Source organism: Lissotriton vulgaris, chromosome 5 (assembly GCF_964263255.1).
Source record: "Lissotriton vulgaris chromosome 5, aLisVul1.2, whole genome shotgun sequence".
NCBI classification, from domain to species: Eukaryota; Metazoa; Chordata; class Amphibia; order Caudata; family Salamandridae; genus Lissotriton; species Lissotriton vulgaris.
Genome location: NC_141693.1, coordinates 665666065 through 665689729, shown reverse-complemented (window position 1 = coordinate 665689729; position 23665 = coordinate 665666065). Strand labels below are relative to the sequence as shown.

The 23665-nt window shown below is 50.3% G+C and overlaps 1 protein-coding gene across 8 annotated transcripts in view; it reads left to right on the top strand.

Moving 5' to 3' along the window:
• Window positions 1–23665, top strand: part of DLG5 (discs large MAGUK scaffold protein 5) — a 1254082-nt gene that overhangs the window by 698862 nt on the left and 531555 nt on the right. For all 8 annotated transcript variants that reach the window (XM_086922111.1, XM_086922103.1, XM_086922109.1 and 5 more), the window contains one exon: window positions 16220–16382. In XM_086922111.1, coding sequence (XP_086778237.1) covers window positions 16220–16382 — 163 coding nt within the window. The remainder of the gene's footprint in view (window positions 1–16219; window positions 16383–23665) is intronic.

The following is a 23665-nucleotide window of genomic DNA, read 5'->3' as shown; positions in this document are numbered from 1 at the left end:
AACAGGTCGTGCGTGAGAGTCCCTGTTCCACCCACACATAGGTTCTCCTCTTTAAGGAACCTGAGGTTGGCCTACTATAAGATTGTCCTTTGGCATCAATCGCATTTTTCCTTGCATGTTTTTATATATGTGGATAGCTTCCCTGGTAGTCTGGCAGAATGCATGATTTTTACAATTCTACCCATGTGTGGTTTAGGTTTTCACCATCTGATTCCATGCTTCCATATACTTGCACACATACCAATGTATCCTTGCTGCTTGAATTCATGATTCATCTATGTTTGCATTGTATTTGTTTCCGGTGTTTTTGTCTGCCTTTGTACCCGAGTCAAAGATACTTAATTTATTTAACATGTATTCAAAGATTCCAAACTTATCATTGGAGACTGATTTTTTTAAGCTGTTCTGTAATATGGAAGTGTTCTCTTTTCCCCCCACATTTTGATAATCATTTTGTGTGTCACTAATTTTGCATCCACAAATGGAGCTCGCCCTTTCTCTTTCTAAATCTGGTGGTATTCCTCAACAAACGTTTAGAAAACTAGAAAATATAGATTTAAAATCTAAGGTCTTCTTGGTGTACTGCCAGACCTTTAGTTTGAAGACGTCTGCGCTATATTCAATTTGGCCTGGTCTTACCAGATCCTCCACATTAGCTGAGAGAAAAGTAATCAAAGCAACTCTTCTAAATTTGTACTATTAATTATTTTACTTGTATTCTTTTTTTGTTTTTTTGCTGTTTCACTCTGCCTAAGATCCAAGCCAAACTGTAACTCTTCATACTGTAAAAAAAGAAAAAAAAGTTGAGTTCCACTTCCATGTTCATTATGTTGCATGGCCTTTGCAAAATTAAAGTCAACCTGACTCTTCTGTTCAGTGCTCGGACTGGATAGCTCAGCTTTCTCAATGATAAGTCTGTATAATCCTATTGGTGTCACTTGTAAACAAGCTAATCAGTTCTTTGATTTTGTCCTTTGTAAATAATTCTTAAAGCCAACCTTTCACCTAGAGTTCCACACTATCCAGCTGCAATAAATCCTGATTCATCCAACATTTCCACTCATAGCAATTGACTGCATGTCTCCACTCTGCTGCGCTAGCAATTTAAAATGATACAAGGAAGGCATGCATGCCAACTCCCATAAAACCTGTTAAGAGAAATGTTGCTGCTGTCTAGTTTTTAAGTGCCTTGTTTGTTTCCCACTCGAAAGTTTTTTGTTTTGTTTTCGGGATAAGTATTTTTGTCAGGCATAATTGTAAAGGAAACAAGGATAACTTACTCCAGTCTTTACTTACATATAAGAGAAGGCAGCATTACTAAATCATATGCCACGAAGAAAGCAGGCAAATTAAACATGGGATGCATCTATAATATTGGACAATTAAATTGAAGCTGGTGTGAAAAAATCTAGTTGTGGAGGTGTTAATAGCTACTCATGATGATCCTAAATGTTGATATACTTACCCTTAAATGGTATGTGATTTTCTAGCGACACTTCACCTGGCAAGTCATTTATCTAATCTTTCAATTGTAACTCGCAGACGAATTACTTGTTCCTTAAAAAATTTTTGTTGTTGTAAATAACTCTGCTCTTCACGATCTACAAAGAATGATCTTTGCAAAGGCTTCAAATGATGACGTGTCCGTGAAAGGCATGATAAGAAAAACACTAACAAGCCAGGGCCTGCTTTGAACTCTTTTTACCATTTAATGACTGATGAACAATATATGAAAATTGGTATGCACTCTACATTGTCTGCAACTTCAGCATGAAGAATCTTCCTTAATTTCCAACATATAAAGATTTCGGAATGCCTAGAACACTCTAAAAATACCTCTTATTGACTCAATAGTAGCTGAACATCTGACCTGTTTTTTCCTTTATGTAAGAGTCGGGCACATCACACCATGTTGTACAATCCAGACAGATTCCCAGTCCTTGTCCTCAGTCTTAAAGAGTTTTTCATAACAATTGTTATTCTTCTGTTCATGAACATGAAGGTAATATATGTGAAATACCCTGGTATGTTTCCTGTCACCAGCAAAATGTGCCTGAATACAATTTGAGAGGCTCTACCCTTTTGTCAATATGCTGTTACTAACCCTGGGTGGGGAACTCCGCTCTGCTCGCAGAGTTTGTTTTGTTTTCCGTTCATGGAGTTCCGAAAAACTTAGCTCCGCATAGCGGAGTTTAGTTTTTTTCCTTGATCGCGGTCGTCAACGTCAAGTTGGCGAGCGGGAGTCCACCTCATTCGCCAACCCAACGTCAAGTTGGTGAGCATGGAAAATCAACGTCCTTGCGAGATTTCTCAATGTGGGCGGTCAGATTTCTCATTGCGATTGGTTGCTTATGCTTGCGACCGCTCGCGTTGAGAAACTGTCCGTTCGCGTTGAGAAATCTGCTGGTCGAGTAAAAAATCTACTCGAGCAGCAGAAAGGAAACAGCACCTACTTTCGCTGTGCATGGTACCTTTCGCAATGATTGCACAGTGCGGACAAACACCTGGTGAAGAAAATCACAGCGAGCGGCATTTATCTAACGCACTCCGCCGCTTGCCGAGCTCCCCCAAGCACGGCAGAGTTTTTTTTCTTTTTGCACTTCTCGGAGTTCCACAAACTCGGCCCAGGCTTAGCTGTTACTCTACGTAAGCAAATAAATGTTTCAGAAGCATTATGTTCTAAAATTCACTGGGCGGTAGGTAGAAATTCTTGTGCACTATGTTGAAGGGAAACATTTTTTTTTTATTGTGCCTTGTTTGCCAAAGATAGAGATTTCCTGAATTGCACATCTCCAAAAACAATAGGATCCGGAAGGTAGAAAATGAAAGGGAACAGCGGGCAAGATGATAAGCGCAATAATCACACACAATGTCCAACTTAATCAGTAGAAATTTCAGTGCCCACAGTTCTCTCCTCATTCTCACCCCTCAAATAAACATCTTCAAATGGTGGTGTCCAGAACAATGCAAAGCAAGCAGAAAAAGTCTAGAGGAAATTCCCATCTACTCTACGCTGTATTTTTCTTTGCCCCTTGGGAAACATTTGACAGTTTGGTATTTAGATAAGGTGTATCGCTTGCTAGTGTCTGGCCGAGAGACACAGAGGCATGGTTTACAGGCACCCACATATCTTATGAATTCCCAACTGTGTTGTCATTCTCATGTGTAACACTCCCCCCACATGAGGGAAGCACAGAATTCTCTCTTTTTGTTGTTTTTATTTTGCCATCTTTGTCCCATTGAAGCAGCCTCCTTTAGCACTGGGTCACGTATTATGGTTCCTAAAGTACATGGCCACTGCAGACCCTTTTACTGTGCCTTCCACATTTCTAGAATACTTGGGTGAAGTTGTGGGGCAGTTTATAAACTTATTTAGCTAGTTTTGGGGGGGGGGGGGGGGCGGGCCTTGGAAAGGGCAGGGGCAGGAAGGGCCAAGACTGTGTGCACCCCGTGGCCTTCTGCCTCCTCCACTTGGCACCCACCAACTTCCAACCTCTATCTTTCACGTGGAAGCAGAATCTAAATCCTTCTGAATGTGGAACTGGTCCCTATAAGGGTGGTCTATGAATATCAGCACCTCTCATGCCTGTTTTAAAGGGGCTAGAGACCTCAGCTATCAATTGCATTACTCATGAAATGGAGTAGGTTAATATTTGGTTAAATCTTTTTTCTTGTTGACTTTTCAGCACTGCACCTTCTTCATTTTTATAATAACATGCCTATGTTAGGCATTCTTTTGAGCATTGTTGAATTGTTAGTGTGCTATATCTGAATCTTATGGGTTTAATGGAGATTTCCACCTCAATTTTGATCTGCATCTAGTTTTCACGTGGCTTGGCTTCTTTACCTGTATATGCCATCGAGATTTTTTAAGATTTAGCTTTTGACCTTTATCATGATATTGCATCCCTATATTCTTTTACTCTAAGAAAGAGGGCCTTTAAGAAGGATTTTTGTTACTTGTGCAAAATATTTATATTTTTACTAGTCTGTATTGCTGCCAGTGTATTAGTAATCTTATTACCTTGATCTTCATATACACTTTCTCTTCTGTTATTTATTTATTTATTGCATTGAGGCCTGGTGATGTTACTATCAACAGGTCAGGGCCATAATCTCTTACAATGAAGCCTTCGCCTTAAAAATGTATGTTTCAGAGGGTTTTAAGTAGGTGCTATCACTTCCAAATTATTAAATTGGGGTGGGAGAGTTAAAGGGGGTGATGAAGCTGCACTTCATTGCCTGATTGCTCCAATTTTTTTTTTTTTTTTTAACATCATTTTTATTGCATCACCAATAGAAATGTACAGACAATATAACCATCAGTAAATATACAGCTTGTACATGATTATTATTTTCTAGTTCTTCTTCATCCGGGGGGTCCCCCTCGTCCTCGGTGTGGGTGACCTCATCCCTGATAACTTCTCGTAACTCCTTACAACGTCTGACCACTACAGTAGGCAAATATCTCTGGGTAGCTTTTGTGATTTTCGCCCCGCCCCCACCCCAAATTTCGGTACCCCAACCCCTCTCCAAACCAGCCTCCTACCCACCCTCCCCCGTGGTCGCTCTGTGCTAAGTTAACAGTGTGAAAGTGTCCGGTGTGTTGCAGGAGGAAGTATTCATTCGCTAAGGTGTGTTCTCCTGTGTAGTGATAGGGTCTGCCTGGTCCAGTTCGCTCTCGCCCTCCTGCTCCTCAAGATCCATATCACGGAGCGCCTGTACCATCACTTCCCATGCAGTTGCCCTTTCTAGAGCCTTCTCGTCATTCAACCTCCAGGCCATCTGGTACCGTAGAGTACTTTCACACGCGGCCCATCTCAGACACTCCCCATACCATCTTTTATACGTGGGTCCCACTCTGGACTTCCAGTTTCTCGTGATCTCCCGCTTGGCAAGGATAAGCCCTAAATCTATAAATTTACTCGTCGTCTTGTTCCTAGGCGTGTGAGGGAACCAATGAAGGACGCCAACCGCTTTAGTGAACTGGATATCCCTATCCGTCGCGCTGTTAAGGGCCCGCCCAACTTCCTGCCAATAGTCTCCCAGAGAGGGGCAATCCCACAGCATATGGCCCAAATCCGCCCCAATTGTGTTACATCTGGGGCACATGGCGTCGGCCACCCCAAAATACTGTTGGATTTTCCCGGGGGTGAGGTACGCCCTGTGGATGACATAGAAGTGAATTAATTGAAACCTGGCATTTCTCGCACTCTTCCGTGCCCGCCTTAGCAACTGGCCCCAGGTCGTGTCAGGGATCTCTACTTGAAGGTCCAGCTCCCATTTGGCCTTCAGGGCTGCCAAAGGCTGCAAGGCTTCCCGCTGCATCCTAGAATACAAGCACGTGACCGCCTTAAAAGTTCCCGCCGCCATCATAGTGTACTGGCAGGCCATCGAGGTGCCCGGTTCCTGCAGCCCTTCCCCCCAGTGGGCTTGCATAGCGCCCGTGACTGCCGCGTGCAGCAAGTAGTCGCCCCTCGGAAGGTCAAATCGCTCCTGCAGGTCCTGGAACGGCAGCAACACCCCATCTTCGTAAAGATCACCTATCATTTGTATTCCCGCTTCCTCCCATCCTAGTAAGCGCGACCAGTCGCCTCCATGCGGGAGGGCGGTGACCATCCCCAGCGGTATTTCGGGGGCATACATAAGGCGGACCCCCGCCCGCTTACGGGCCCGGTCCCAGCATAGCCGGAACGTCTGCTCCTCGACCGTCAGGTCTCCCACCCGGAGCTTCTGGTGCAGCGTAATGTACGCCAGAACGTGCCGCGGGGTGCCTTCCATTCTCGCGTCCTCGGGGCCTCTATATACTCTCGCCACCTCCTGAGTAAAAATCTGCAGCTGCGCGGCCAGGTAATACCCTTCAAAATCCGGCACCGCCATACCTCCTTCATCTTTGGGGCGCAACAGAGTGTCGAGCGCTATGCGCCTCCTTCCCGTGCCCCATAAAAAAGCTATGACCAACGACCTCAGGCGTTTGAAAACAGAGCTCGGGATCCATACCGGGAGTGTCCTAAAATAGTACAAAAGCCTGGGCAGTGCTATCATTTTAAGCAGGGAGATTCTACCAGCCAGGGATAGCGGCAGAGTCGCCCAGAAGTCCATGGATCCCCGCAGGGCATTAATACAGCGAGTGATGTTGCCGTCCAGTAGGTCGGTCGGGGTATGATAAACATAGACCCCCAAATAATGCAGACAACTCGGCTCCCACCGGAGTTCCTGAGCAGTGAGTGGGCACGGTTCTCCCGGCCTCAGGGGGAACAGGCAGGATTTAGGCCAGTTGACCCTCAGGCCCGACAACCGGCCGAACCGTTCCAGTAGCTGCCGCGCCCCCTGAAGCTCGGGGCCCGCATCGGCCAGAAACATCAGCAGGTCATCTGCATACAGGGAGATGAAGTGCGACCGTCCCCTAAATGATAAACCTGCGTAGTGGCGGCCCTGTCTGGCCTCCGCCGCGAAGGGTTCCATCGCCAATGCGAATAGGAGCGGGGATAGGGAACAACCCTGTCTAGTGCCACGCCCGATCGGGTATTGTCTCGAGATCAGTGTGCCCACCCGAACCCTCGCTACCGCCTCGGTGTACAGGACCTTGGTCCAGTTTATGTATCCGTCCCCCAGCCCGAAGCGGTGCATCACCTCATACAAGTATCCCCATTCAAGGCTGTCAAATGCCTTCTCAATGTCAATGGAGAGGACAAATGGGGAGACGGCACCCGGCCAGTCCGCACCCATCAGTCTCGTAAGTCTACGAATGTTATGAGTGGTGTTGCGTGTCGGTATGAAACCACACTGGTCACCGTGAACAAGGCTCGTCATGTGTACCAGCAGTCTGTTGGCCAGGATTTTACTGAGGATCTTGTAGTCCGTCGTCAACATAGACAACGGACGGTACGAGGACAGAGCCGCACCTTCTCTGCCCGGTTTCAAGAGCGGGATCATGAGGGCCTCGCACATGGAGCCCGGGAGTCGACCCCTCGCCTGTGCCTCATTGTACACCTCCCGCAGCCGTGGGGCAAGGTATTCTAAGTATTTACTATAGAATTCGATCGGTAGCCCGTCAAGTCCCGGGGTCTTATTTCTGGCCATCTGTTTTACTGCACAACCTATTTCTCCAAGAGAGATGGGTCGACCTAGCTCTTCCGCCTCCGAGTCCTCCACTCGCGGTAACTGTAACCCGTCCAAGAACTCTCCAAGCTCCTCTGCTCCTCCCGTTCCACCACTCTCATAGAGCCCCTCATAATAAGCACGAAACTTATTCAGGATCCCGGGTTGAGTGTGGTAGGGCTCCTCCCCTGTCTCCTGGATCCTCATGATCGGCACTCCCCTCCGAACTGGGTTAGCGAGCCAAGCCAGCATCGACCCCGCCTTATCGCCTTCCGCATGCGCCCTCGTCATGTACGCCTTGTGATCAAAGCTACGCAGCCGCTCCAGCTCTACCGCCAGCCCCTCCCGTGCCCCACTAAGCCCCTCCTGCAACTCAGGGTGATTCGGGCGCCTCTTTTCCAAGTCCCTCAGCCGTGCCTCAGCCTTATCTAAGTCATCCAGCAGAGTTTTACGAGCCCCAGCCGTGTGTCCAATACAGTGTCCCCGCACCACCACCTTAAACGCATCCCATTCTACCGCCCTCATGGGGGTCGAGCCACTGTTCTCCTCAAAGTACCTCTCAATGCACTCACCCAGGGCCTCCCTGAACAACAAGTCATCTAGGGTGTCGGGTTGCAGGCGCCATGTTGGCACACAATTAACAGTCACCATCCAGTCCAGAGAAAGCAACAAAGGGTTGTGGTCCGATAGCGTCCTGGCCAAGTATTCCGCCCCTCCCACCGCGGGGAGCACACACGCCGAGCAAAGAAACGCATCCAGCCTCACATGCAGGTCATGTAGGTGCGAGTGAAAGGAGTAGTCCCTAGTGGTGGGGTGCAACGCCCTCCATGCATCCGTGAGGGCCCAGCTCTCCTGCCATTCTAACCTACGCTTGGTGACCCTATGCACTGGGGACGCGCGCAGCGGGGGATGGGACCTATCTAGTAACACATCCTCAACCGAGTTGAAGTCCCCCCCCAAGAGGACCGGCCCTGCCAAATAACCCGCCAATTTGCCCGAGATGGTAGACAAGAAGGCGGGCAGGTCTACATTAGGAGCATACACATTACAGAGAGATATCACCCTGCCTCTCAGCCTCCCCTCCACCGCCACATATCTGCCCTCCGGGTCCACCAATGACTTTGTGACCTGGAAGGGGACCCCCGCCCGTATCCAAATCAGTGTCCCCCTCGCAAAAGCTGAGAATGTCGTGTAAAATAGCTGTCCCCTCCAGCGCCTTTGCAGAGCAGCCCCTTCCTGCTTATTAAGATGTGTCTCCTGCAGGAACGCTACATGAACCCCCCTACGCTTGAGGTACGCCTGAACTTTATGTCTGCGCGTCATGGATTGCATACCCCGCACATTCCAGGTCACACATTTCAACGCCCCGGTACTAGCCATCCCCCCCTACACAACCGGACCAAACAACAAAGAACAATGTCCTTACAAGTCCCGCGACCACGGGCCCACCCACCCACCCTCTCCGAACAGGAAGCCGAACCCCTCCAACAACAACTACCCCCCGAGCAACCCCAACTGCTCGCAACTCCCACCCCCCCAGGACAGGCCCCCCCGCAACTGGAAGTACCCCCATCCAAACCAACACTCCCGACCACCCCTCAAGGAAAGGTGGTAATGGTCGCAGTCCCCACTGCGGTGACCTTAGGGGCCAGTAAGGCGTGGCTTGATGCGATAGAACCACAAAGCAAATCAGCCCCGCGCACTCCACCCCGCAATCCCCACATTACATATCCCCTAAACCTCCAGTATTAGCGTTCCACTGCCACGGGCCCAGTGCCCCGGTGTTCAACCAACGAGTTCACTCCACCAGTTCAGTTCAACACGCCTCCAGTATCTCCTCCGAAGTCTGCGGTGTCACAATAGGGCCCCGGGCTCCACCAAATTCCGATTGTCCCGTCTCCGAGCCCGTGCCCGGTTCCTCTGATTCCGTGCCCTTCCCGGACTGACTTCTGGCGGCCCTGGATAAGTCCGCTACCGCCTGTAGCGCCGCCTGCCTCTCCGCCTCCGTTTGCGACATCGATGGCTTTCCGGTCCTCCTGCGGTTCCTCCTGATCCGTTGGGATTGCCTGATCGGTTGCGCCACCTTAGCCTCCTCCTCCCTGGCCTTAGCACCGTCCGTTCCCGCTTTATAAGTTTCCCACCAGTCCCAGGCGTCCGCGGAGGTCGTGAAGAATAGTGATTGCTCATCCACCACCACTCTCAGCTTGGCGGGGAACAACAGGGAGTACTTGATGCCTTCCTTGCGGAGCTCCCGCTTGAGGGACAGAAAGTTCGCCCGGAGCCGCTGCGTTTCAAATGTATAGTCCGGGAACATGGTGACTCTGTTGTTGTCCACTTGAAAGGGCCCTGCCTCTCTTGCCCTCTGTAAAAGCCAGTCTCTGTCCCGGTAATGGAGCAACTTGAACACCACTGGGCGAGGCGGAAGGCCCAGGGCCGGCGGGCGCGCTGGAACTCTGTGTGCCCGTTCCAGGGAGAAGAAGGGGGACAACCCCTCCGGTGCCACCTCCGTCCGCAACCAGTTGTCAAGGTAGCCCACCATGTCGTCGCCTTCGATTTTTTCCGGCAGGCCCACTAGGCGTACGTTGTTGCGCCTGTTCCGGTTTTCCGCATCTTCGGCCCTCCGTTTCAGCACCTTCAAGCGGTCCATCACTTCCGTCAACTGGGCCTTCACCGTTGTTTGGCCTGGGGCTAACTCCTGAACCGCGATCTCCACTGACTTTACCCTGTCCTTAAGTTTATCATGGTCGGCCTTCAGGAGGCCCAAGCCCGTCGCCACCTGAGCTATGTCTTGTTGTAGGGCGTCCTTTGTGGTGGCGATGGCCTCTAGGATACGATCCTGCATCCGTTGCAGTGCCGCCTGGTCTCGCTCCGCTCCCTCCGCAGCCTCAGTATCGGTCGCGCCATCTCCCTTCCCCTTCGGCTTCCCCATCTGGGCTGGCCCGAGCGGTGGCCTCCGATGGTGTTCCTGGTCGTTCTCCGAGTGTCACCGGGTTTCGCCCTCCGGCGGGGTCCCCGGATCCAAAGCTATCTCCAGGAAGCAGGAACTCTGAACGACCGTCTGCCCGGCTGGTGCCAGTCGTGCCAGGGGCCCGGGGCCTTTGTCACTGGATCACTGCTGCACTATCGTCGCCACTACCAGGGGGGGGTCCCCAGCCACCGCCCGAGGGTGCGCCCAAGGTCCACTCCGACACCTCGGGAGAGGCGCGATACGACCGCCAGCACCTCCGATTTGTCAGGGAGCAGGCCTTAGTGGGTCTCCGGGCAGATGTCTCCGTCGTCTCCAAGTCTCATGCCACCGCCGCCATTTTAGGGTCTGCGACTTCTCGCCCGGGTCCAACTTTCAAAGTCGAAATACTGCTTTGGAATGGCTCAGCGTCGTCCTCCGTAGTCACCGGACCCTCCGCTGTACCTTCGAGTACCGGATGATATCGGTTACATCGGGGTCCGATCAGATTTTCAGGATATTTTCTGGGATCGGGCACGGAGCTCCGAGCTCACGCTGCCTACCTCCTCGGCATCCAAGCCACGCCCCTTGCCTGATTGCTCCAATGCATGCTTCTTCGTTATCCAATATTGGATTTAACTGCATACAATGTGCTGTAGTGTTGCTAAGTATTATCTGAAGCAACATCGTTCTATCAAGGCAAAACCATTTGCTGGGGTACTCATTTAAAAGATCATTGTTCTTGAGTTGATTCTCGGTACACAAACTGTTTAGTTGCACATCCACTGCCATTTTGAACTATGGTATATCTCAGGTATATTTAAAGGGGCCAACACAACACCAGACCACACTTAACAGAGCTCCTGTTCTCTAGAGGCTAGACTGTTGCAACCTCGCTAATGCAGCAGCACGAAAGAAAGAGATCCGGGAGCTATATAGATTCCAAAGTGAAAGAGGCAGGCTGTGCCTATAGCTGAGAAAACTGAACCACATCACTCTGACCCTGAAAGGCGCTTCATTGGCTCTTTAATTGCATTCAGTTTCTGTGCATTATCTTAAAAGCCTGTATGGGAACTTTCCTTTAATTCTTGCTTTAGGTTGCCCGGATACATCCCTTAAGATTTAGAGGCCTCCAACAAATTATCCTATTGGACTTCAGCAACAAGACGCACAGTGAAAGAAACATCAAGCTTCTGAGATCTAGGCCTTGCAACCATCTAAACTCGTAACTGAGGAAATAAGACAGCTCACCAACTTTCAAGAGGGCTCTAAAAATCCATCTATTCACAGAGATTTTCTTGTCACTCACTCTATAGTGCCATTCTGACTAGGTCTCACTCACTGTTTAAAAAGGGACAGGGTTTGATCAACTGTGACCAGAATTCCTCAGATCTCTCATTCAGGCCAGGCTTGTTAATACCCTTAGAATATTGAGTAGTCCCAAAAGGCGTCATTTTGGTAAAATCATTAAGTAAGAGTCCATGGGACCCCCTTCATCCTATTTGCCTTTCTAGTCCCGATAAATAGGAATTTTATACTATTTCATTTATCTGATCTGAAGAAATACATGGTTTAAACAAGCCAATTTTCATAAATTGTTCACTTGTCAAATGGAAATTAGGGATATCTTCAATGTTTGTACAAAACAAAATCAATAGAAAGTTATGGGTATGTTTTTTACACACTTCTTCCTCTATATGAAGACACAAGTGCACTGCATACTCCTACTATCAAGTGGTGGGCTCTGAATGTTTGCAAGTTGTTTTTCTTCAAGGAAATTCTTTCAAGGCACAGGATGAACTATGACTCCACCCTTAGCTGAAAATTCGCATGGACACCAAATCTGTTAAATTGATTTTTTCTGCCATAGTTTTTGAACATTGAACTGTGGGGCTCAGAGATTCAACATGTCCATCATGTTTCTTCGGACCCAACCAGTGAAATTCAGTACTGATATTCGGAAAAGCTTTTATCATCAACTTGTTCAGTGACATTCTTTGGAGACCGACCTTAGTGGATAGACTCCCAACTGCTAGGGTCTCCAACCCTCTCTGGCGCTAAATACCCCTCATCTTACAGAACTGCTTTCAGAAGTGCCCGTGGTCTGGCCAATACGTAGTGTGTAACCTCTGACTCTTCCTCCAACCTTGGCGAAACAGAGTGTGAGGCATGCCTCTCCTTTTGTTCGGGGAAAAAAGGTTTGATTCTACCAAGAAAGGCTTGATGCAAATCAAAAGATCCAGTAGCAATCCTCTGACTGTATCCCTGACGTCTTCAGAAAGCAAGACCTGCTCGATGTTTAGGAATGTGAAGTCACCGACCCATCGACAATTCTTCCCCTGTAACAATCGCAAAGGTCGGAGGCAGTTTGTTCTCTGAGTCTGACCTAGAGGCAGAAGAGAAGGTTCCTTTGCCCTTTAATTTACAGACAAAGACCTCAGACAGGACCAAGTGAATGATCCACATTGAAGAGGCCTCCTGCAGATCACCACCCTTTGGAGGGCAACCTAATAGCCTGTTTTAAAACCGTTACAGCCTCAGGATCCTGTCTGCTTTTAGGCTCCAATTGTCACTGACCAAACGTCTTGGATCTGACAAGGCCTTCCTCCACCCCTCCACAGTTGTCAAACCCAAATATCCATGATGCTCCAGCCCCCTCGAAACCGAGGCCACCATTGAATCCGAAGTCCCCATTGCTTCCAAAGACTCCTACAATGGCTGGATTTGACAATTCAGAGCAACCCATCTTACAAAGGCTTCAAGAGGATCAGCATGCAAGGCTGAAAAGTCTATTTATCTCTCCCGAGATGGTGAAGATTTAGACAAAGTTACCTTTGCAGAAACTTTCAGAGACTCTCTCGGAAGCTAACATTTGAGAAGGATCTTGCTTTCGAGCCACTTCAAGCTCCCAACTCTAAAAACAAAGGGACAGGGGTTCATGCCCTTTACCCTACACTCCCCTCCTTCTTGTCTATCACAGCCCCCATTGCCTCCACACTCGCCAAAGGGATCCCCACATTAATTGTATGGTGCTGTCAGCCCCTTCAGCCCTGCTGACCCTTATAAGCCCCAATTTCACCCAGAACCCACCAATGGCAGCCAATGGGACAGCTATGAAATTGATATTGTGGACCCCAAAACCACCCCAATGGGTACACAGATTTGGGTTAGCACCCTGTAAGAGCATCTCCCCCGTACGACGACACCACTAGAAAGTCTCAGACGGTAGGATCATCTCCACTGTCACTGTGCTTCAGCCTTGATTTGTGCGGACTTCCTTTGAGGGGTCAATGCTAGCATCTTTATTGCATGCCATACCTGGTTCCGTATTTCAGGCTTCAAACTGGGAAACCAACCGGCTCTTCAAAGGGAAAATCTTTTCGGACTACAGAAGGTTGAGATGCTGGAAAATCTGAAGGAGGACACTGACATTGCCAAATTTAAGGATGACAACTGGCTAGAGGAGACTCCGGAGCTTCTTCCCCAGATCTCTCCCCATTATACCATAGGCAGCAACAATTTCCACTAGAAGGCTACAAGTGGGTGAACCAGGAGTGCTTCCATGGCAAACAACAACAAGGGCCTCCTTTACCAAGGACTGCCACGCTTTCCCCTGATTTAACGATGGCCGATCAAGAACAAAACAAGCATTAATACCCACACTCGGGCAATATTTTTTATTTCACAGCTTCTCCTTTACAATAAATGCACCAAATCCCACCTTCATCCTTTCCAGGTCCAGCCTTTTCAAGGGGGTGGTTACTAAACATGGTCACAGGCAAAGCCTACTCCAGTCCTCAGTGGGTGTTGGCATTCCAGCAGGTCTTAGCTCCTTTTCAGCCCAATCGTCAGCTCACAGTCGGAACTTTTATGTGCCAGCTAGGCATGATGGCGTCCTGTATCGCCATAGTTCCCCATGCCCGGCTCCATATGTGTCTGCTACAGGAAAGCTTTTCTACTCAGTGGTCACAAGCAGAGGGTCAATGGGAATATCTAGTGTTGGTGAATGCCAGCACCCATTGCTCTCTGCAGTGGTGGAACAGGACCAATCTGTTGCAGATAAGGCCTTTCCTGTACCCCATTCGGCAAGTCATCATCACCATTTTATGCCTCTCTAGCAGGCTGACCTCTGCCAACTACCTTGAGCTCCTTGCAATGCATCTCACTCTCAAAGCCTTCCTTCCACTCATTCAGGGCAAAGAAGTCAAAATCAAAACTGACAATATGACTGTCAAGTATTATCACGAAAACAGGGTGGCACTCGCACACGGTGACTAGCACAGTAAACCTGCCATTATGCAGCCCATCACCAAATACACCACCAAGCAGAGTATCTTCCCGGGGTGGACAGCAACTCAGCAGACCTGCTCATCAGCAGGATCCATGAATAAGCCCACGAGTGGAAACTCCACCCCAAAGTCCTATTCCGCTATTTCCAGTATTGGAGCACTCCACTAATAGACCTGTTTTCCACCAATGAAGATGGAATGTACTGTGGATGTAATTTGCTTATGCTTTTGTGCCTCTCCTACTTGTATCTTCCTCAGAAGTGCATGGACATATTGTATGAATACCGCAAGCATACTAGACAAGCCTGGTATGCAGCAGGATAGATTTGGAAGAGATTTGGCTAATATTGCATTCCCAAACACCTCAACTCTCTTATATTCCAGGTTTACTGTGACATCCCTAAGACATATCAGTGAGTGGCAGGCTGCACTCACAAGCTGCAGGAACTCTTCTTTCAGGTACACAGGGATGGAGTCGTACTTGCAACCAACTTGAAGTTCCTTCCTAGAGTGCTTTCTGCCTTTCATACCAGCCTAACCATAGAGCTCCCAGTCTTCTTCCCTCAGCAAGGCTCAGTAGGAGAGAGAGCACTCCACGCCTTACCTGGCTCTTATGTACTGCAGGACCAAGCCCTTTTGTGACGCTGACTAGCTGGTCGTAGCCTATGCCAAACCCTTTAAGGGCCAATGTATTTGTAAGGTTGGCTTTGCAAGATGGATAATCAAATGCATCCCACTCCACCTCATAACACCTCCTTCTCCACATTAGAGCCTTGTCCTCTCTTCTTTAATTAATCCTCTACCCCCCCCCCCCCTCCCCCCCCCCGTTGTCCCTCTCCCCGCTCCTACCCTGCCACAGCAACTTGCTAACTCCAGCCGCTGCAGTGCAGACAACAAAATGTCCATCAGCAATAGAAGATGAGGTACAAATTCCACATAGCCTCCTACACACAACAAATGCATTCAAACGTGCTATCCCGAAGCCAAAAGAGCACTACCTGCTGTCCCCAGGGCACACTCTGCATACAAAAAAGTAGCAACCTTTGCCTTTATTGGCAATATTATGAAAGTGGATGTATGTAAAACAGCTGCTTGTTCAGCCCTACACACTTTTACCTATATTATTGTGTGGGTAGCCAAACGGCAAGCAGTGGTTGGCCAGTCTTAAACACCTTATTTCAGACATCTGCATCATCCACACGCTATTCGTTACGAAGTATGGGGTACAGCTTTACAGTTTGCAGAGCATGTATATCTGTAGTAACACATGCTAGGAACTGAGAATTTCACCTACCCTCTATGCACGTGTTCTTAGCTGGAATGCTATAGATTAATATATGCCCAGCCTTCTCGCCGGAGACGTGTGGCTTTAGTTGCAGAATTCTTCTTTACTAATTCATTTCCTTTTCACAGTGCACAAATGCCCCAGGCTGCCTTCACTTGCCACTCCATAATACGCTCACCCTTTGTGCGAAAAACAATCTCACCTGAAGGCAGTTCCCATGCACACTGCTACCTAAGAGTGGAAATCCAATGCATCGTGTGATGTGAAAGTCTTTCCTAGAAGAAAAACAACTTGCAAACGTCAGAGTCCAACTCTAGATGGTACAAATATGCAGAGCATTTGAAACTCCTGCACTACACAATATGATGATGCTTACAGTGTAAGTAAGATTTTCCTTTAATTTACCTCCATTAAGAAAGTAATATGGAATAGAAGTCATTGATTTCATATGTTTCCACAATCAATTTCAGATGTTAGTTATCTCAAGTACAATCATGATCCAAAGCATGCATTAATGACTTTTTTTTTGGTGCAGAGCCACAGTATCTCTTATGTACCAGAGGTCAATTTTCTTAATGATCAAAAATCTTTCTTTTGCAGGCCATACATGGAAGAGCCTAGGCATGTCAAAGTGCAGAAAGGTGCTGAACCACTAGGGATTTCAATCGTGAGTGGTGAAACAGGTGGCATTTTTGTGTCCAAAGTGATGACTGCAAGCATTGCTCAGCAGGCAGGCTTGGTGTATGGAGACCAGTTGCTTGAGGTAAACTGCTTGGCTATGAAGTATTAGAATTGTGTGTGGTGTACTAGTAATTCTTACAGTATCTGTTTTCAGGATATTTCAAGCACCTGTAATCAATCCGTCCTATTGTCAACAATTCTTTATCTCTAAGGTGAAGCCTTCCAATTGAGAGAATTTTTTTATACAACACATTTTATGGATCATAAGGCTTTGGTATGCATTGGGCTCTCCTGTACTCTGTACTGTCAGGGGCCTGTGAAACAATGATTAAATGCGGAACAATGTTTGTCTTTTTAAACACAGCTTCTTGTTTCATATCTTCCAGCCAATAATGTTGCCGTTTTTAGGAAGGCAGCCCTCCTACATTATTTCTTCTTCCACTGCCGGGTTAGCAAATTGCCCCAAATCCTATTGAAAGGTGTATGTTAACATTAGGATTAGAACAAAATGGAAAATGTGACAAATAAAATGTGTGGTAGTCATTTACTACCTATTACTGTATTCTAAATACCTGCCACATAAATGGGTGCAGACAGGTTTCATGTCTAGTTCTAAGGATAGTTCTTAGAAGCAGGCAGCATTTCAAATAGTGTGCATGATGTTTTGATGTTGGCGTATTAACTGGGTTTGCAGTGTTCATCTGTACTTGTGCCTGAAGAAACACAATCTAAATAACACATGCTGTTCCTCTACCATATCATATCCTTTTCAATGAGTCACTGCATCACATACTGTACATCAGAGTCACGAAACATTCACTGAATCATATATATATATATATATTTTCAATCATTTTTGCACTTTAACAATCATGAAATAAGAAATGAGCAATTTTGTAAATAATTGGTGTTTTAACAGTTTTTTTTTTTTTTAACATCATTTTTATTGCATCACCAATATAATTGTACAGGCATTAGAACCAAAATTATAAATCCACCCAAAACAAGAAATGACATTGTCCATTGTGCTCCATTCCGGGGGGCCCGCCCCCTCCTTGGGCGCAGCTCGGCCTCCGTCCATTAGTAGTCCTTGTAATACCTTACATTGCCCGACATCATTAGTACCAAAGGAATGCTGGGTTGCTTTTGTGATTTTCTCCCCTCCCCCACCCCATAATTTCGATCCCCAACAACCCGCCAATTCCAGCTTTCTTCCCCCCCCGTGGCCGCGCTGTGCTAAATCACTGTCGAAAGAACGTCTGCTGTGGCGTAGGAAGTACATACATTCACTAAGGTGTGTCCCCTGGTAAGGTGACAGGGTTAGCCGTATCCAGCTCCTCCACGTCCTCCCGCTCCTCGTCAGCTGTTTCTCGGAGCGCCTGCACCATCATTTCCCACGCAGTCGCCCTCTCCATAGCCTTCTCATCATTCGTTCTCCAGGCCACCTGGTATCTCAAGGTGCTCTCACACGCCGCCCACCGCAGGCATTCCCCATACCATCTTTTATAAGTGGGCCCTGTTCTCGATTTCCAATTTCTCGTTATCTCCCGCTTAGCCAGAATTAGCCCTAAGTCTATAAATTTGCTGGTATTCTTATTTCTAGGCGTGTGTGGAAACCAATGGAGGACCCCCACTGCTTTCGTGTACTGAATGTCCCTGTCTGTTGCACTGTTGAGGGCCCTCCCAATGTCCTGCCAGTAGTCCCCCAGGGAGGGGCAGTCCCATAACATGTGACCCAAGTCCGCCCCGACTGTATTACACCTGGGGCAAGCAGCTTGTTCCACCCCAAAATATTGTCGTATCTTCCCCGGCGTGAGGTATGCCCTGTGAATGATGTAAAAATGGATTAACTGAAACCTGGCGTTTCTCGAGCTCTTCCGCACTCGCCTCAGCAACTGGCTCCAGGTCGTATCCGGGATCTCCAATTGGAGGTCCAGCTCCCATTTGGCCTTCAGAGCCGCTAGAGGCTGTAGGGTCTCCCGCAGCATCCTGGAATACAAGCAGGTGACGGCCTTAAAGGTCCCTGCTGCCATCATCGTGTATTGACATGCCATAGAGGCGCCCGGTTCCTGCAATCCTTCCCCCCCAGTGAGCCTGCATGGCGCCCGTGACCGCCGCGTGCAACAAGTAGTTGCCCCTCGGCAGGTCGAATCGCTCCTGCAATTCCTGAAACGGCAGCAGTGCCCCATCCTCATATAAGTCGCCCAGCATGTGTATCCCCGCCTCCTCCCACCCCAGTAAGCGCGACCAGTCCCCTCCGTGAGGGAGGGCCGTAACCATCCCCAACGGGATTTCAGGAGCGTACATAAGGCGGACCCCCGCTCGCTTACATGCCCGGTTCCAGCAGAGTCGGAACGTCTGCTCCTCAACCGTCAGGTCCCCAACCAGGAGCTTCTGGTGCAGTGTGATGTACGCCAGCACGTGTCGTGGGGTACCCTCTGCTCTCGCTTCCTCAGGGCCTCTATACACTCTCGCGACCTCCTGGGTGAAGACCTGCAGCTGCGCCGCCAGATAATACCCTTCAAAATCAGGCACCGCCAAACCTCCTTCATCCTTGGGGCGCAGCAGGGTGTCCAGCGCTATGCGCCTCCTCCCCGTACCCCATAAGAACGCTATAACCAGAGATCTCAGGCGCCGAAAAATAGAGCTCGGGATCCACACCGGGAGCGTCCTAAAATAATACAACAGCCTGGGCAGGGCCACCATCTTAAGCAGGGAGATCCGACCAGCCAGGGATAGCGGCAGTGTAGACCAGAAATCCATGCTCCCGCGCAGAGCATTAATACAACGGGTGATGTTACCTTCCAGCAGGTCCGCCGGGGTGTGATAGATATAAACTCCCAGATAATGCAGGCAGCGCGGTTCCCACCGGAGTTCCTGCGCCGTAAGTGGGCACGGTTCTCCTGAGCGCAGGGGGAATAAGCAGGACTTAGGCCAGTTGACCCTCAGGCCTGATAACCGGCCGAACCGTTCCAACAGCCGTCTTGCCCCCGAAAGCTCTGGGCCCGCGTTAGCCAAAAACATCAGCAGATCATCTGCGTACAAAGAAATGAGATGTGGCCTGCCCCTATACGATAGTCCGGCATAGTGGCGGCCCGACCTGGCCTCCACAGCGAAGGGTTCCATCGCCAGGGCAAACAAGAGAGGAGATAGGGAGCACCCCTGCCTAGTGCCTCGCCTGACAGGGTATTGCCTCGAGATCAAAGTGCCCACCCGGACTCTCGCTACCGCGTCAGTGTACAAGACCTTGGTCCAGTTTATGTATCCGTCCCCCAGCCCGAAGCGCCGCATCACCTCATACAAGTACCCCCATTCAAGACTGTCGAAGGCCTTCTCTATGTCAATAGAGAGAACAAACGGAGAGACGGCGTCCGGCCAGTCTGCTCCCATCAATCTCGTAAGCCTTCGGATATTGTGGGCGGTGTTGCGCGTCGGGATAAAGCCGCACTGGTCCTTATTAACAAGGCCAGTCATGTGCACTAGCAGCCTGTTGGCAAGGATTTTACTCAGGATCTTGTAGTCCGTTGTCAGCATGGACAACGGACGGTAGGAGGATAAAGCCGCCCCCTCTCTGCCCGGTTTTAAGAGCGGGATCATGATGGCTTCACACATGGAGCCCGGGAGCCGGCCCCTCGATTGTGCCTCGTTGTAGACTTCTCGCAGCCGGGGAGCAAGGTACTCCAGGTATTTACTATAAAACTTGATCGGAAGTCCGTCGAGACCCGGGGTCTTATTCCTGGCCATTTGTTTTACTGCACACCCTATCTCCCCGATCGTAATGGGCCGACCCAGCTCCTCTGCCTCTGAGTCTTCCACCCTCGGCAGTTGTAAACCGTCCAAGAAATCGCCCAGCTCATCCATCCCCCCTGTTTCGCCACTCTCATAGAGACCCTCATAATACGCCCGGAACTTATTCAGTATCCCGGGTTGGGTATGGCAGGGCTCCTCCCCTGTCTCCTGGATCATCATGATCGGCATACCCCTCCTGACTGGGTTAGCAAGCCACGCCAGCATAGACCCCGCCTTATCGCCTTCTGCATGTGCCCTCGTCATGTACGCTTTATGATCAAAGCTGCGCAGCCGTTCCAGTTCCACTGCCAGCCCCTCCCTAGCCCCACTAAGCCCCTCCTGCAACTCAGGGTGATTCGGGCGACCCTTCTCCAGATCCCTCAACCGCGCCTCAGCCTTATCCAAATCATCCATCAAAGTCTTGCGAGCCCCAGCCGTGTGTCCAATACAGTGCCCACGCACCACCACCTTAAATGCATCCCACTCCACCGCCCTCGTGGAGGCCGAGCCACTGTTCTCCTCAAAATAACACTCTATACAGTCTCCAAGGGCCTCCCTGAACAACAAGTCATCCAGGGTATCGGGTTGCAGGCGCCATGTTGGTACGCAATTAACGGCCACCATCCAGTTCAGGGATAACAACAAAGGGTTGTGGTCCGACATCGTCCGGGCCAAATATTCCGCCCCCCCCACCGCCGAAAGTACACCTGATGAACACAAAAACGCGTCCAGCCTAACATGTAAATCATGCAACTGCGAGTGAAAGGAGTAGTCCCTAGTAGTGGGGTGTAACTCCCTCCATGCATCCGTGAGGGCCCAGCTCTCCTGCCACTCCAGCCTGCGCTTGGCTACCCTATGCGCTGGGGACGCGCGCAGTGGGGGATGGGACCTATCCAAAACCACATCCTCCACCGAATTGAAATCCCCCCCCCAGGAGCACCGGCCCCGCCAAATAGCCCGCCAGTCTACCCGATAGTACCGACAAAAATGCGGGCAGATCCACATTGGGAGCGTACACACTGCAGAGAGACACTACCCTGCCTCTTAGCCTCCCCTCCACCGCCACATATCTGCCCTCAGGGTCCACCAATGTTTTAGTAACCTGAAAGGGAACCCCCGCTCGTATCCAAATCAGCGCCCCCCTTGCAAAAGCTGAGAACGTCGTATTGAACAGCTGCCCCCTCCATCGCCTCTGTAGCGCAATCCCTTCCTGCTTATTAAGATGTGTTTCTTGCAGGAACGCTATGTGCACCCCCCTACGCTTGAGGTATGCCTGAACCTTATGCCTACGTGTCATGGACTGCATACCCCGCACATTCCAGGACACACATTTCAATGCCCCGGTACTAGCCATTCCCCTTCGCCCATCCAGACCGAACAATAGAAATCATTGACCCTGCACGCTCCCCGACCACGGATTGACCCCCCCACCCTCTCCAAACAGGAAACCAAACCCCCCCTCTAACAACAACACCCAGAGCAACCCCAACTGCTCTCAATTCCCACCCCCCCAGGACAGGCCCCCCCGCAAATGGAAGTACCCCATCCAAACCAACACACCCAACCACCCCTCAAAGAAAGGCAGTAATGTTCGCAGTCTCCACTGCGATGACCTTAAGGGCCAGTAGGGCGCGGATCGATGCGAAAGGTTCGTGAAAGCAAATCAGTCTCGCATACTCCACCCCACAATCCCCACATCAAAGCTCCCCGAAACCTCATGTAACAGTGTTCCGCTGCCTCGGGCCCAACGCCCCGGTGTCCAACCAGCAAGTCCGCTCCACTAGTCCAATTTAACATGCCTCAAGGATCTCCTCCGAAGTCTGCGGCGTCACGATAGGGCCTCGGGCTCCACCAAATTCCGAGAGTCCCGTCTCCGAGCCCGTGCCCAGGTCCTCCGATTCCGTACCCTTCCCGGACTGGCTCCTGGTATTTTTGGACAAGTTCGCCACTGCCTGTAGGGCCGCCTGCCTCTCCGTCTCCATCTGCGACACCGAAGGCCTGCCGGTCCTCCTGCGGTTCTTCCTGATCCGTTGAGATTTCCTGAGCGGTTGTGTCACCTTAGCCTCCTCCTCCCTGGCCTTGGCGCCATCTGTTCCCGCTTTGCAAGTGTCCCACCAGGCCCAAGCGTCCGCCGAGGACGTAAAGAAGAGTGTCCGTTCATCCACCACCACTCTCAGCTTCGCCGGGAAGAGCAGGGAGTACTTGATGCCTTCATCACGGAGTTCCCGCTTAAGGGACAAGAAATTAGCCCTGAGCTTCTGCGTCTCAAACGTATAGTCTGGGAACATAGTGACCCTGTTGTTGTCCACTTGAAAGGGTCCTGCCTCCCTCGCTCTCTGCAATAACCAGTCTCTGTCCCTATAATGGAGCAACTTGAACACCACTGGCCGAGGCGGGAGGCCCGGGGCCGGCGGACGCGCTGGAACCCTATGCGCTCGTTCAAGGGAGAAGAAGGGGGACAATCCCTCTGGTGCCACCTCAGTTCGTAACCAGTTGTCGAGGTTGCCCACCATATCGTCTCCTTCGATTTTTTCCGGCAGGCCTACGAGGCGTACGTTGTTGCGCCTATTCCGGTTTTCCGCGTCCTCTGCCCTCCGTTCCAGCACCTTCAATCGATCCATCACATCCGCCATCTGCGCCTTCACCGCTGCATGGCTCGGGGCCAATTCCTGAACCGTGATTTCCACGGACTTCACCCTGTCCTTGAGCTTATCGTGGTCAGCTTTCAGGAGCCCCAAGCCCGTCGCCACCTGGGCTATATCCTGCTGCAAGGCGTCCTTTGTGGTGGCGATGGCCTCCAGGATACGGTCCTGCATACGCTGCAGCGCCGACTGGTCTCGATCCGCTCCTTCCGTGGCTTCGGTGTCGGTCGCACCATCCCCCTTCCCTTTCGGCTTCCCCATCTGGGCTGGCACGAGTGGTGGCCTCCAAAGCTGCCTCTGCACCCGCTCCGCACTTCACAGGGCCTCGCCCCTAGGAAAGTCCCCCTGTAACAGTAGTGGGAGAGGCCCGCTGCGCTCCACGCCTTGAGCACCACTCTAGACTCTTGGGCCAAAGCCGCCTCTCGGGATCAGGGTTTCCGACGGACCGTTGAGCCGCCTGGCGCCAGTCGTGCGCAGAGAGCCGAGGTCATCGTCACTGGGTTGTCGCCACGTTGTCGCCGCCACTACCGGCGGCGCGCGAAAGGTCTACTCCAGAACCCCGAGAGGGGTCAGATGCATCCGCCTACACCTCTTATCGGAGAAGAGTAGCAGCCCTTAAAGTGGCTCCGGGCCTGCGACTCCGTCGTCTCCGTGCCTCATGCCACCGCTGCCCTCTTAGCTCGATGACTTCACGCCTGAGTCCAACTTTCAGATTCGAATACCGGGCTGGGAACGGTCTCGAGTCGACCGCCGTCGGCGCCGGACCCTCCGTGGCACCTTCCAGTGTCGGATTATATCAGTTTCGTCGGGGTCCGACCAGATATTCAGGATATTTTTCACGATCGGGCGCGGAGCTCCGAGCTCACGCTGCCTACCTCCTCGGCATCCAAGCCACGCCCCTCTGGTGTTTTAACAGTGTAGGTTTTGTAGGGTT